The sequence below is a fragment of the Nerophis lumbriciformis genome, linkage group LG21, assembly GCF_033978685.3.
Source record: "Nerophis lumbriciformis linkage group LG21, RoL_Nlum_v2.1, whole genome shotgun sequence".
NCBI lineage: Eukaryota > Metazoa > Chordata > Actinopteri > Syngnathiformes > Syngnathidae > Nerophis > Nerophis lumbriciformis.
This window is the reverse complement of record NC_084568.2, coordinates 9048783-9062777: the sequence shown is the minus strand read 5'-3', so window position 1 is coordinate 9062777 and position 13995 is coordinate 9048783. Positions and strand designations below refer to the sequence as shown.

At 37.0% G+C, this 13995-nt stretch overlaps 1 protein-coding gene across 1 annotated transcript in view; it reads right to left on the bottom strand.

Annotated features, from left to right (window-relative positions):
* crybg2 (crystallin beta-gamma domain containing 2) overlaps positions 1-13995 on the bottom strand; it is a 173124-nt gene that overhangs the window by 43943 nt on the left and 115186 nt on the right. Inside the window, exon 8 of the mRNA XM_061983152.2 lies at positions 1946-1993. Coding sequence (XP_061839136.1) covers positions 1946-1993 — 48 coding nt within the window. The remainder of the gene's footprint in view (positions 1-1945; positions 1994-13995) is intronic.

Genomic DNA, 13995 nt, shown 5'->3' with positions numbered 1-13995 from the left:
TTTTAAGCCAAAATGCGTCCGTTCTCCCTTTTCTGTCTACACACTGTGTCTGCTTGCAAGTACTCTGTGATTGTGCGCTGCCGAACATACTCCTCTGCTCGTAAAACCAGCAATGACACGACGTGACGACGACACGCCATCATGCCTGTAAAAAACAAGTATAGTATAGTACCGTATTTGATTCATTAGTACCGCGATACTATACTAGTACCGGTATACCGTACAACCCTACTGTCGGATGTAACCTACCAGGGGGCACACAATATAATGTATCTTGATATGGTGCAACTTTTGGTGTGATTCGGTTTTCGGTGGAGGAAACATTGCCAAAAGTTTGCCCCGGTTTTCCTATATCATCTTAGTTGTTATAAGTAGACAAGTTATCTGTTTGCCTGCGTATCGAGGGCCTAAACAAACAATTCCATGCATTGAGGAATCATATTCTGTGCTGCTGCAAAAAAAAAAAAACGCCACCCGGGGCCAAAAAAAATTGCGAGTGAGAGCACTTTGATAAAGAAAGTGAAAAACAACATTTAATGTGGCGTTTGCGTGGCTTTTCTATCCCTATCGCTCTCTCGGCTCATCACCGTTTTTACCCGCAAAAGTTTTCATAGAAGGCAAAACTGATGTTACATATTAATTTAACAATTTAATTTGTCAGCTTTATGTTTATTTGCATTTTTGTACGCATGTAAAACTAACAATTCTGGAAAAAGTGTGTTTATATTTTGTGGTGTCTGGCACAACTTCATTAGATTAACATGTATTTATTATATGTAGTTTAGAGTTGTACGGTATACCGGTACTAGTATAGTATCGCGGTACTAATGAATCAAAAACGGTACTATACTGTGTTTGAAAATTACCGATTCGCCATATTTTTTTATTTCTTTACAGGCATGTTGGCGCGTCGTCATCACATGGTAACATTGCTGGTTTTACGAGCAGAGGAGCATGTTCGGCAGTGCACAATCACAGAGTACTTGCAAGCAGACACAGTGTGTAGACAGAAAAGGGAGAATGGATGCATTTTTGGCTTAAAAACGATAAAGGTGAATTTATAACACTGAAACATCTTCAGGAAGAGGTGCTTTAAGACATGGCTAGCTAGCTAGCGGCTAACATGCATCCGCAATTGGCAGTGTATTAGCTTTTTCTAAATCACTAATCCTCGGATACAATAGCTCACCGGTATCACAATGTAAACAAATGCCATGGGTGGATCTACACCTGACATCCACTGTAACGATACCAAGTACAAGAGCGTGTCTAGACAATAATATTATTGTTTACTTATTATCACAAAATCTTTTTTCTTTAAAAAAAAAAAAAATCATATTATATTCATAAACTCAGGAAATACGTCCCTGGACACGAGTACTTAAATTATGACCAATGTAGGATCCTGTAGCTACTTGGTATCAAATCGATACCTAAATTTGTGGTATCATCCAAGACTAATGTAAAGTATCAAACGACAGAAAAATAAGTGATTATTAAATTTTTTAACAGAAGTGTAGATAGAACATGTTAAAATGGAAAATAAGCAGATATTAACAGTAAATGAACAAGTAGACTTATATTCAATTTTTACAGCTTGTCCTTAATAATGTTGACAAAATAATAGCATGATAAATGACACAATATGTTACTGCATACGTAAATTAGGAGCCTTTGTTTGTTTATTTACTAATAAAAGACAAGTTTTCTTGTATGTTCACTATTTTATTCAAGGACACACTTACAATAAGAAACATATGTTTAATGTACCCTAAGATTTTTTGTTAAAATAAAGCCAATCATGCCATTTTTTGTGGTGCCCTTTATTTAGAAAAGTATCGAAAACTACCGAAGAGTATCAAAATAATTAAAGTACTGGTACCAAAATATTGGTATCGGGACAACACTGGTGCGGACAAACACTGTGTTTGGTCTGAAGACTCACCTTTCCGGGTCGAGGGTTGAGCTTGCCATGTTCCTTTTCTTTGGTGAGCTATAGACAAAACATATACATGTATTAAAAGTCATGTTTTTATCAGATTAATCACAGGGTTGCTATGGATGAATCACGATTCATTCATCTATGTTGACGGTAGAGATGTCCGATAATGGCTTTTTTGCCGATATCCCGATATTGTCCAACTCTTAATTACCGATTCCGATATCAACCGATACCGATATATACAGTCGTGGAATGAACACATTATCATGCCTAATTTTGTTGTGATGCCCCGCTGGATGCATTAAACAATGTAACAAGGTTTTCCAAAATAAATCAACTCAAGTTATGGGAAAAAAAATGCCAACATGGCACTGCCATATTTATTATTGAAGTCACAAAGTGCATTTATTTTTTATTTTTTTAACATGCCTCAAAACAGCAGCTTGGAATTTGGGACATACTCTCCCTGAGAGAGCATGAGGAGGTTGAGGTGGGCGGGGTTCGGGGGTGTTGGAGTTGAGGTGGGGGTGGAGGGAGCGGGGGGTTTATAATGTAGCGTCCCGGAAGAGTTAGTGCTGCAAGGGGTTCTGGGTATTTGTTCTGTTGTGTTTATGTTGTGCTACGGTGCGGATGTTCTCCCGAAATGTGTTTGTCATTCTTGTTTGGTGTGGGTTCACAGTGTGGCGCATATTTGTAACAGTGTTAAAGTTGTTTATACGGCCACCCTCAGTGTGACTTGTATGGCTGTTGACCAAATATGACTTGCATTCACTTATGTGTGTGTGAAAAGCCGTAGATATTATGTGATTGGGTCGGCACGCAAAGGCAGTGCCTTCAAGGTTTATTGGCGCTCTGTACTTCTCCCTACGTCCGTGGACACAGCGGCGTTTTAAAAAGTCATACATTTTACTTGCTGCAGCTGTCGATTATTTTGTTCAATTAATCATTCATACTCTCTTCATGTCATATTATGCTCCTTCCAGTGCTGTTTTTAGGTTAGAGTTTGTATCCAATCAGAATTCGGCTTGCTTATGTCGCCGTGCTTTACCAAATCCGCCCGGGGCCTTCCAGAATCAACAATGCGGGCGTCCGTGCACTTTAAGTGAACGGACACATACAGTTGATAGACAATTGCGATAGCCAATCAGATCACGAGTTGTCGTCAGTAAGGCCTTCTCGCTGGCCTCACGTTGAACGTGACGTTTTCTCGTCCTTTGATTGGATACTCACCGGGACCGTTAGTGGATGAATTTGAGAACACATACAGTTGATAGACAGTTGCGATAGCCAATCAGATCACAAGTTGTTGACAGTAGCCTATCTAGGTAGCCTGGTGTTAACGAGACTGTGATTGGATACCCACAAAGTGAGTATCCATACACAAGGTTGCATTTTAGCAGGAAGCGGGAAGTGTTGACCCACAAAGAAGGAGAACAAAACGTTGATTAGGTGGCAGAAATATATTTGCAAGGCCATTTTCAAGAAGGATATTTAAAGAGAAACTACATGAGAGTGCGGAAATATGACCATATCACACCAACTCTCAAATCCCTTCACTGGCTTCCTGTTCCACTCAGGATTGAATTCAAAGTCTCCCTATTAACCCACCAGTGCCTCCATGGAAATACCCCCCTCTACCTCAAAGAACTACTCAACCCCCAAATCCTCCACACGACACCTTCGCTCCGGACAGGCTAACCTCCTCTAACCTCCGAGGACAAAGCTACGAACAATGGGAGACCGGGCTGTCTGCTCCGCCGCTCCCAGTCTGTGGAACGCTCTCCCTGACCACCTGAGGGCACCACAGACTGTGGATGCTTTTAAAAAAAGGCTTAAAAACCCTTCTTTTTAAAAAAAGCCTCTTTTTTTTTTTTTTTTTTACATATGGATACTAGTTTTAGCCACTTGGCTGTTCTAGTTTTTATTTTTATTAATTTTTTTATTATCTTTTTATTTTTATTTTTTGTAATACACTGTAGCACTTTGGGGTTGTTTAAATAAAATCTATTATTATTAATACATCTTGTGAGATGATGAAATGGGGAAATGCCCGCCATTTCCACTCGAATCAACCAACTACGAGGGGCTGTACGGCGTCGAATGGGTGCTACAAATTGTGAGTTGAAATATTTTATTTCTTTATTTTTTCACGTTTAGTATGGTTTTTTTTTGCAATTTTAAATTTGACCATACCACATAAGATATGTTTTAATTGCTGATGCAATTATTGATTTTTAAATGCACCAGAAAATAACACGTTTTGCACACTGTTGATGTGGTTCAATGCAGAGTAGTGCATAAATGTGTTTCTGTATAGTATTTCTCCAGCAATGGTCACGTGGTGACATAAATGATGGTATTTTGAGAGGTAATCATTGAAGTCGGACATCACTGAAGGCCAAGGTGGGAAACGCCTAGTGTAATCAAGTTTTCGGAAAAACACACTTTATAGCATGTTTTAGTTAAAATTGTTGTAATAAACACTTCTTATGCATGCCATAACCTTCATTATTATCATTTGTTAAATGTAATTATTTTTGTAAACAAAGCTCCATCACAGCACCGCTCTCATGTAGGCTCTATTGCAGCGGCCACGCGGGAACTCTGTCCGCATATTTAAAGTTCTGGGAACTCCATGCGGCTTGAGTTAATTAAACGAGTAATAGAATATAAATCCAAGCTTTTTTTTCAAAACAAATTAATCACAACAACTGCGTTAGAAATTATTTCCAAACTGGAAAGTGGTACTATTAAGTAAGCTCTACTTCTTTTCGGACAGGTTGGCATGTGAAACTGTAGATATGTTCTAAAAATAACTATGTTGTTATTTCTTGTATTATTATTTTATTGTATCAATCATTGTTGTGTTGTTTTGGGGTCTTTTTTTTTTTAATGATTTTTTATTTTGAATGCAATACAATACAATTGTAGTTCTATGATGGTCAATTAAACAAAGGATTAAAATGCAACAATGTAGCCACCCAGGCACCGTGTTAATAATAATGACAATTATTACTCTTAATCCCTTCATCACAATGTAGACACGGGTATTTAATGGGCATTATAATCCTGATATTGACAATGTATTGTATTGCTTTGCTGTTTTTTTTTTATTAAGAAGTACCCAAACACAAGTACAGATGTCACCCTGTTCAACAAGTTCTGAGGCATCAGTGGTTAGAGAGGGCTTTTTATTTATTTTTTTGCACCGCAGAGAGCATACTTTCATCTCTACCTGCTTAACCTGATACGTTGCAACTGATAACGAGCGTGTTCACTAGCAGGACCCTGAAACAACAACTAATGAATGAAGCCATTGTGCATTCTACTGTTTACATGTGGTCTCTGATAGCTATGGAATGTTTGGAAGTGGTTTTGTTATCCCGATGTGTGTGTGTGTGTGTGTGTGTGTGTGTGTGTGTGTGTGTGTGTGTGTGTGTCTTTTTGGTATCAGGTATCACTCAACTTGGAGCTCAGCTGGAAACATGGCCCCTCATGTCCTGCTATTATATATTATGTTACATTATATATACTGCACACACACACACACACACACACACACACACACACACACACACACACACACACACACACACACACACACACACACACACACACACACACACACACACACACACACACACACTCGTATTTCTTACCTTCTTGAGACCTCCAAAAAAGGCATACCTCTTTAGGACCACCGTTTTTAGATATATAAAAATTTGTATTTACAACATTAATTATATTTACATACTATGCAAATAAAAAAAGGTAAGCTTTTAGTTATTTTTTTAGAATTTTTTGTTTGTAATTGGTTTTTAAACTTCATCATTTATTTCAAGTTATTACAGTATCTCTCTCTCTCTCTCTCTCTCTCTCTCTATTTTTTTTTTATTTATTTTTTTTTAAATACATTTTGGCCAAAAGGGGCACATTTCAATTTCTTACACACACTTAAAGTTAAGTTAAAGTACCAATGATTGTCCCACACACACTAGGTGTGGCGAAAATTGTCCTCTGCATTTGACCCATCCCCTTGTTCACACCCTGGGAGGTGAGGGGAGCAGTGGGCAGCAGCGGTGGCGCGCCCGGGAATCATTTTTGGTGATTTAACCCCCAATTCCAACCCTTGATGCTGAGTGCCAAGCAGGGAGGTAATAGGTCCCATTTTTATAGTCTTTGGTATGACTCGGCCGGGGTTTGAACTCACAACCTACCGACCTCAGGGCGGACACTCTAACCACTAAGCCACTGAGTAGGTGGTAATACACATAATACATATGTTGGCCAGAGGGGGAGCACCTGCAATTTTTTACACACACTTGTTATTTCATATGTTGACCAAAGGGGGAGCACTTTTAAAACAGACACACAGTCAATTTGAAAAACCCCTCCTCTTTGGGACCACCCTCATGTTGATCGATTTCACCACCACGGGTGCAAATGAGATCTCTATTTAAGTCACGGACCACAGATGGCCCCTGTGCCGCACTTTGGGCAACCCAGCTGTAGATGCTAACTGTTAATAGCCACTATAGTCTTAGTACCGTAGTGTTTTTGTTCATCCTGTGGTCACATATGGGACGCGGGTTGTCTTACGTCTGCACCGGAAGTCGTAAAATCAGCCGTTCACCTGGCGGGTTTTTTCGTGGGATGAATAGGGAAGTCCTTCTTTAGCTGACGTCTTTTTTTTTTTTTAATCAGATATCGCTGCCTTTGCACCTGTCAATGTTTACTTTTGTATGCACATTAAATCAACAAAAATATCCTCACTTTGGAGCAATGTTCACGGACGCTAGTATTTGGCTCTCTATTAGATGCAATGGTTTTCCGTATTGGGACCATGATTTTGGTTCTAACTTGTTCAGCGGTCCTCATATGGAAGGTACTTTTCCTTGTTGACGTCTCAAGAAGGGTAGAAATACAAGAACACAAACACACACACACACGCACGCACACAGGTATACGTATATAATATATATAATATAAATATATTTACATATATATACATACACATGCACATATATACGTATATATGTATGTATGTGTGTATATATATATATGCATGTAAAAAAAACCTAATATATATATATATATATATATATATATATATTAGTTTTTTTTTACATGCATATATATATATACACATAAAAAAACCTAATATATATATATTAGTTTTTTTTACATGCATATATATATATACATACACATGCACATATATACGTATATATGTATGTATGTATGTATATATATATATGCATGTAAAAAAAAACCTAATATATATATATATATATATATATATATATATATATATATATATATATATATATATATATATATATATATATGGAGCCTCTAAAGGGACATGGGGGACTTTTTTAAAAATAATTTAAATTTTTTTAAGACATGTATCTCTTGCGCACAAGAAACTTTTCATTTAGTTATAAAAAAATTATTTAAAAAAATTATACATCTTTTTTTTTTTAGACATGTATCTCGTGCGCATGAGAAACTATCTACATGTCTAAAAAAATAAATAAAAAAACAAAAAATTATTATTTTTTTTTAAATTTTTTAATAACTTTATAAAAAGGTTCTCGTGCGCACGAGAAAGTTTCTCTCGAGATACATGTCTAAAAATTACTAGCGAAGGGTGTTTGGATGGGGTCATATAAGTAAATGCTGTGCTGTTTTCATGACAAACGCACAACTCATAGTCATTAACTCGATTTACTCAAGTTGCCCACAAGATGGCGGCATCAATCAGACTTCCAAATTTAATTCGAAAACAGTCCATATGAAATCTTGAGGGCCAAACTGAAGACGTCGGGAGGCTGCATTTGGCCCACGGGGCCGTATTTTGGACTCCCCTGATATAGACAATTGAGCTAGAAATACAGAAATAAAAGTATATATATACCTCTTTATGTCTGTTTTAAACATTTCAAAACCTAAACACAAAGCTACTTAATTGTCATTAATATCATTACTGGTAGGTTAAAATGTTGCACTCCTGAAAACTACAACCCCAATAAGAAAAATATGTTAAAGTTAAGCTGACATTTTCTTTATTATTGTTGTATTGGACTACATTAGAGATGTATGGTTCTTTGTTGGGAGCCGGATCTTCAGTAACTGTTTGATACACTGCAAAAAAAAAGCTGTCAAAATATGAGATAGAAATACCCGATTTTAGCAAAAAAATACTAAAAACTAGTTAAGTTAACCAGCTGCATGGACAGATAGTTTTACTTGATAAAACATCCTAAATTAAGATTTACATGGTGAATAGTTATTATGCTGTCTTTAAGTTGAAGTGGAATAGTCATTGTATTTTTGGAGACACCTGGTTAAGTTAAGCTCGTGCAGACACGTTTGTTACTGGGTATTTTTTTAATACGCTTCTGCCTTGGAGACTCTATATCTGTAAGTAATATGCAACTATAATTATTTGATACAATTAAAGACAGTTATTCTCAGGTCTAGCTTATGTGCTATTGTGTGCTTAACTGTTGTGTAGCTGCTAGCTCCTAGTAGCCTATCACCTAACATGTTTATTACCTTTTGTAATATTACCCCCTGCTGCCCTCACCTCCCAGGGGGTGAGGGTGATGGGTCAAATGCAGAGGATAATCTCACCACACCTAGTGTGTGTGTGACAATCATTGGTACTTTTTTTTATTGTATTTTTTTTTATTAGAAAACATTTAGCTGTTAACTGCCTTATCGGATATTTTAGATGCAAGCCGATGTAATCCGATACTTGTATTTTTGCTGATACAGTAGGGAAGGAATTCAAATGGCCCGAATCCTGGGTGGATGTCCCGTGAGAGGAAAATAGGGTGGTGGGGTTAGCATTTTGCAATGCGGTCTGCTAAAAATAATGGAAAGTGCCACTCTACATAGCAACTCACGCTGTGTGGTCAAAGTTGGAATTGCCACAAAACACATTTTTAAGATATTCAACACTCTACTGCGGTCTGGCGGCTAAAGTGGATAGTGCAAGACCGCCAATTTGCCAAGTTTCATGTGTCAGGTAAACCACGATGAGTGAGGTGACAAATATGAATCCCCTTCCTATTGCATCGGCTCGACACCTGGTATAAATATCGGATATCGGGGCACCGCTAATATAATACTTTGCATCGTGCAATGTGATATTATGACTGAATTTTTTTTGCACCACATGATTTTATTCGATTTTTGGGGGTAATGATTCAATTCAGAATCGACTCTCGATTCAAAAGTACCATATTTTTCGGACTATATGGCGCACTTAAAATACTTCAATTTTCTCAAACCTCGACAGAGCTCCTTATAACCCCGGTGAGCCTAATGTACGGAATAATTCTGGTTTTGCGTACCGACCTCGAAGCTATTTTATGTGGTACATGGTGTAATGATGAGTGTGAACAGTAGATGGCAGTCACACATAAGAGACACGTGTAGACTGCAATATGACTCAAGTAAACAACACCAACATTTTATATGTTCCATTGAAAATATAGAACATTACACACGGCGCTCAAAAATGTATCAAAATGTTTTAGTACGACTTTGGTAAGCTATGAAGCCGCACCGCTTGATGGATTGTACTGTGCTTCAACATACGAGTATTATTATGGTGTGTATAAGGTTAGACATTATCTGCCGTTTTGTTTCGCAATATTATGCAAAAGCAACTTTTCTTACCTTCTGGCACCTGCTGATCTGTATTTGGGATCTGCATGAGTCCTGAAAATTTGCGCGCGTCCGCCTTTGTAGTCCGTGACGACACCGTAGTCGATAAGCTTCTTCTTTTTCTCTATCTTCTTGTTATGGGACATTCATCCTCCGCTGTTGCCATTTCTAATATAAAGTAGTGTAAAGTTCTTACTTATATCTGTCAGTAAACTCGTCATGAAAGCGCTAAAACATACCGGTGTAGTGAGTTTACATTATTCACCCAAGGAACTTTAGTTATTAGAGAGATCCGATGGGACGTTTTTTCACGGGACACATTTCCGGTGTTGTTGTTGCACTAGTGAGCCACGATTGAGAAGATGCTGCTCCGTTATTGATTGACGTAAAGTGTGAATGTCATTAAAACAGTTAGCGCCATCTTTTGACACTTCTTCCACTCCCGTCCTTGCACGCTACACCGCTACAACAAAGATGACGGGGAGAAGACGCTGTCACGTAAATAAGACCGCCCACAAATAAATGTTTAAAATTTAGAAAAAAATCAGAATATGACCCCTTTAATGCGCTTTTTGAATGAAAAAACACCTTAATAGACCCGCTCATAGGCAGTGCGCCTTATAATCCGGTGCGCCTTATGGTCCAGAAAATACGGTATAGATTTCTCTGGAATCGATTAAGAACCGGAACAAATAAAAATCGTGATTAATTAGTTTTTTTTGTTTTTTTTTGGCACCCCTACCATTTTGGGCAGAAGAATTTGAAGAAGAAGTAATACAAACGAAAGTCAACAATAACAAACTTAAGTTACGCCTTGGAAAATGGAATAATAAAATAAAATTTGCGTATTACAAATGGATAAAATGGATAAGTGCACTGCAAAAAGTTAGTGTTCAAAAACAAGAAAAAAAATATACAAAAATGAGGGGTATTTTATTTGAACTAAGCAAAATTATCTGCCAATAGAACAAGAAAATTTGGCTTGTCAAGACTTTCCAAAACAAGTAAAATTAGCTAACTACAATGAACCCAAAAATACCTTAAAATAAGTATATTCTTACTAATAACAACTATACTACTATATGAGTACGTATTTTCTATTGTTTCGTTGAAAATAAAACAGAAAAGTTGTCATCTGTTTTAATTATGAGACACAATTGTGTCAAAAGTCATGATTTTAATAATAAAATAAGTATATTCTCACTAATAACAAGTGCACTTTTCTTGGTAGAAAAAAAAAAGACCTTTTTGCTCAATATGTTGAAAAATATTCTTAAATGAAGTAAATGCTAGTGCCATTATCTTGACATAATGATATGCGCTCGGCATTACATTTCTTGAAACCAGCAAACTTATACTAAACATTAATTTATTGTTCTAAATGGAAAGGCAACCGCTTGTTACTCTCGGGGTCTACTAGCCGCTCAGGCAAATCATATTGTCTAAAAATGCATTTTTCCATGGATAACATGACATCATCGCGCCAAGTGCGTGCTCTTTCAGTCAATTAGTGCGCATATTTTTTTTAATTGTAATTTTGAAGAATTTATCTGAATGTGCATGAACTATTTCTTTTCAAAATTGTCTGAAATGTCACATGTTAAATGTTTAAATATTAACTGTCCGTTTACTGTACTGTGCCAACTGTACTACTATATGAGTACGTATTTTCTCTTGTTTCATTGAAAATAAAACTGCTAAGTCCATTTGGCTGTTTTAATTATGAGACACAATTGTGTCAAAGTCATGATTTTTTTTTTTCATGCTTGAAATATGTAATGATTACTTTAAAAAAGTAGTTTTATACTTGTGAGTGTTGATGACACAGCTTTGCAACACTTGATATTCTAGTTTCAAGCAGGTTTTACTCAATATAGGTCATCAAATCTCAGCAACAAGCTGTAATATCTTACTGAGATCATTTAGGACCAAAACCCTTAAAACAAGTAAAACACTCTAACATAAAATCTGCTTAGTGAGAAGAATTATCTTATCAGACAGAAAATAAGCAAATATCACCCTTATTTGAGATATTTAATCATACTTAGATTTCAGTTTTTGCAGTGTGTAACATGACCCTTAACGTCAACTACTATGTTGCCTCACTCTGATAAATGTTTGCTCCCGGTACGGAATGTGCAACTTCAGCATTCAGCAAATGAATGAACAAACTGAATGAAAAAAATCACCGGCCCGGAATGGGAGCTCATCTCGTTGCCAGATGTCTGCCTGTCAAGTCAAATATTAACTGGAGCAAAGACAAATACAGAAGGTAAGGCGCGGCCTGGCCTGTCTGACATAGACGGATAGCTGCAATGGGTGGGGAGCGCGGTGAGAACATTACGGCGAGAAAAGACGGCGGAAGAAGTTGCGTGTCCTCATGCCAGCTGTGCTGTTTGAGTGAGGATGAAGCCATAAAACCCGTCCCGGTTCACACCTGCACTTTTGACTCAATCGACTATAAGAAATAATCCAATTCTTGCACAAAACACAAATATTTACCACTAGTTTGAAGCCCTTGTATCTTGTCCTTGTTTGTATAAACCGTTTAAACACGGCTATAAAATCTTTAGAGCAAGGAACTCAAGGCCCGGGGGCCAAATCTGGCCCGCCACATTATTTTATTAGCCTGGAAATAATATGCGTTAATAAAATGCTGAATCTTTTCCTACTAAATATATTTGTTTTCTTTCCCTTTTTGACATTAAAAATAATGTACTGCAAGCAATTGCATATCTTTTAAAATTCAATATTACCAAAAATATTTGTTGTTAAAATAAAAATAAATACTGTACTTAATTACCTGCTTGACTTATGATTTCAAAACAAATGATCAATCAAATTGTAGACTGCAAAATTGACAATAGATTTTACGTAGTTTTCTTTTTACCGTAAAATCAACTTTGGTAATGTTTTTTTTGCATATACAGTAAGACACTAAAACATTAAAGGGGAACATTATCACAATTTCAGAAGGGTTAAAACCATTCAAAATCAGTTCCCAGTGGCTTATTTTATTTTTCGAAGTTTTTTTCAAAATTTTACCCATCTCGCAATATCCCTAAAAAAAGCTTCAAAGTGCCTGATTTTAACCATCGTTATAAACACCCGTCCATTTTCCTGTGACGTCACATAGTGATGCCAACACAAACAAACAGCAAGCAAGCATCTCCTCATCCGTGGCTCACTAGTGCAACAACAACGCCGGAAATGTGTCCCGTGAAAAACCGTCTGACCGGAACTCTCTAATAACTAAAGTTCCTTGGGTGAATAATGTTAACTCACTACACCGGTATTTTTTAGCGCTTTCATGGCGAGTTTACTGACAGATATAAGAAAGGACTTTACACTACTTTATATTAGGCACGGACTACAAAGGCGGACGCGCACACATTTTCAGGACTTATGCAGATCCCAAATACAGATCAGCAGGCACCGGAAGGTAAGAAAAGTTGTCCATCGGCAGTGCGCCTTATAATCCGGTGCGCCCTATGGTCCAGAAAATACAGTACATACAATTGTTTGAGGAAAACACCGTCAAAAGTACAAAATAACTAAACAATAGCAAATGCCCTCAAAGTCTTCATTTTTTTAAAGGGGAACATTATAAATAAATGATAAATGATAAATGTTATTATCACAATTTCAGAAGGGTTAAAACCATTAAAAATCAGTTCCCAGTGGCTTATTTTATTTTTCGAAGTTTTTTTAAAAATTTTACCCATCACGCAATATCCCTAAAAAAAAGCTTCAAAGTGCCTGATTTTAACCATCGTTATATACACCCGTCCATTTTCCTGTGACGTCACATAGTGAAGCCAACACAAACAAACATGGCGGATAGAACAGCAAGGTATAGCGACATTAGCTCGGATTCAGACTTGGATTTCAGCGGCTTAAGCGATTCAACAGATTACGCATGTATTGAAACGGATGGTTGTAGTGTGGAGGCAGGTAGCGAAAACGAAATTGAAGAAGAAACTGAAGCTATTGAGCCATATCGGTTTGAACCGTATGCAAGCGAAACCGACGAAAACGACACGACAGCCAGCGACACGGGAGAAAGCGAGGACGAATTCGGCGATCGCCTTCTAACCAACGATTGGTATGTGTTTGTTTGGCATTAAAGTAAACTAACAACCTGTAACACCTGTAACAAAATAATGGGGAGACTTCACTCAGGTTAACCATACCTAAATAGTGCATACTGCATTACACAAGACTACCCGAATGTACTCGAATGATTGAAAAAAATAAATGTTTTTAAGCTAAATTATTGGTAAACACAGTTTATGTATAATCATTTACATAAAACCGCGAGTAATAAATAAAGTTTTCATCAATTAATATATTCTGTAGACATACCCTCATCC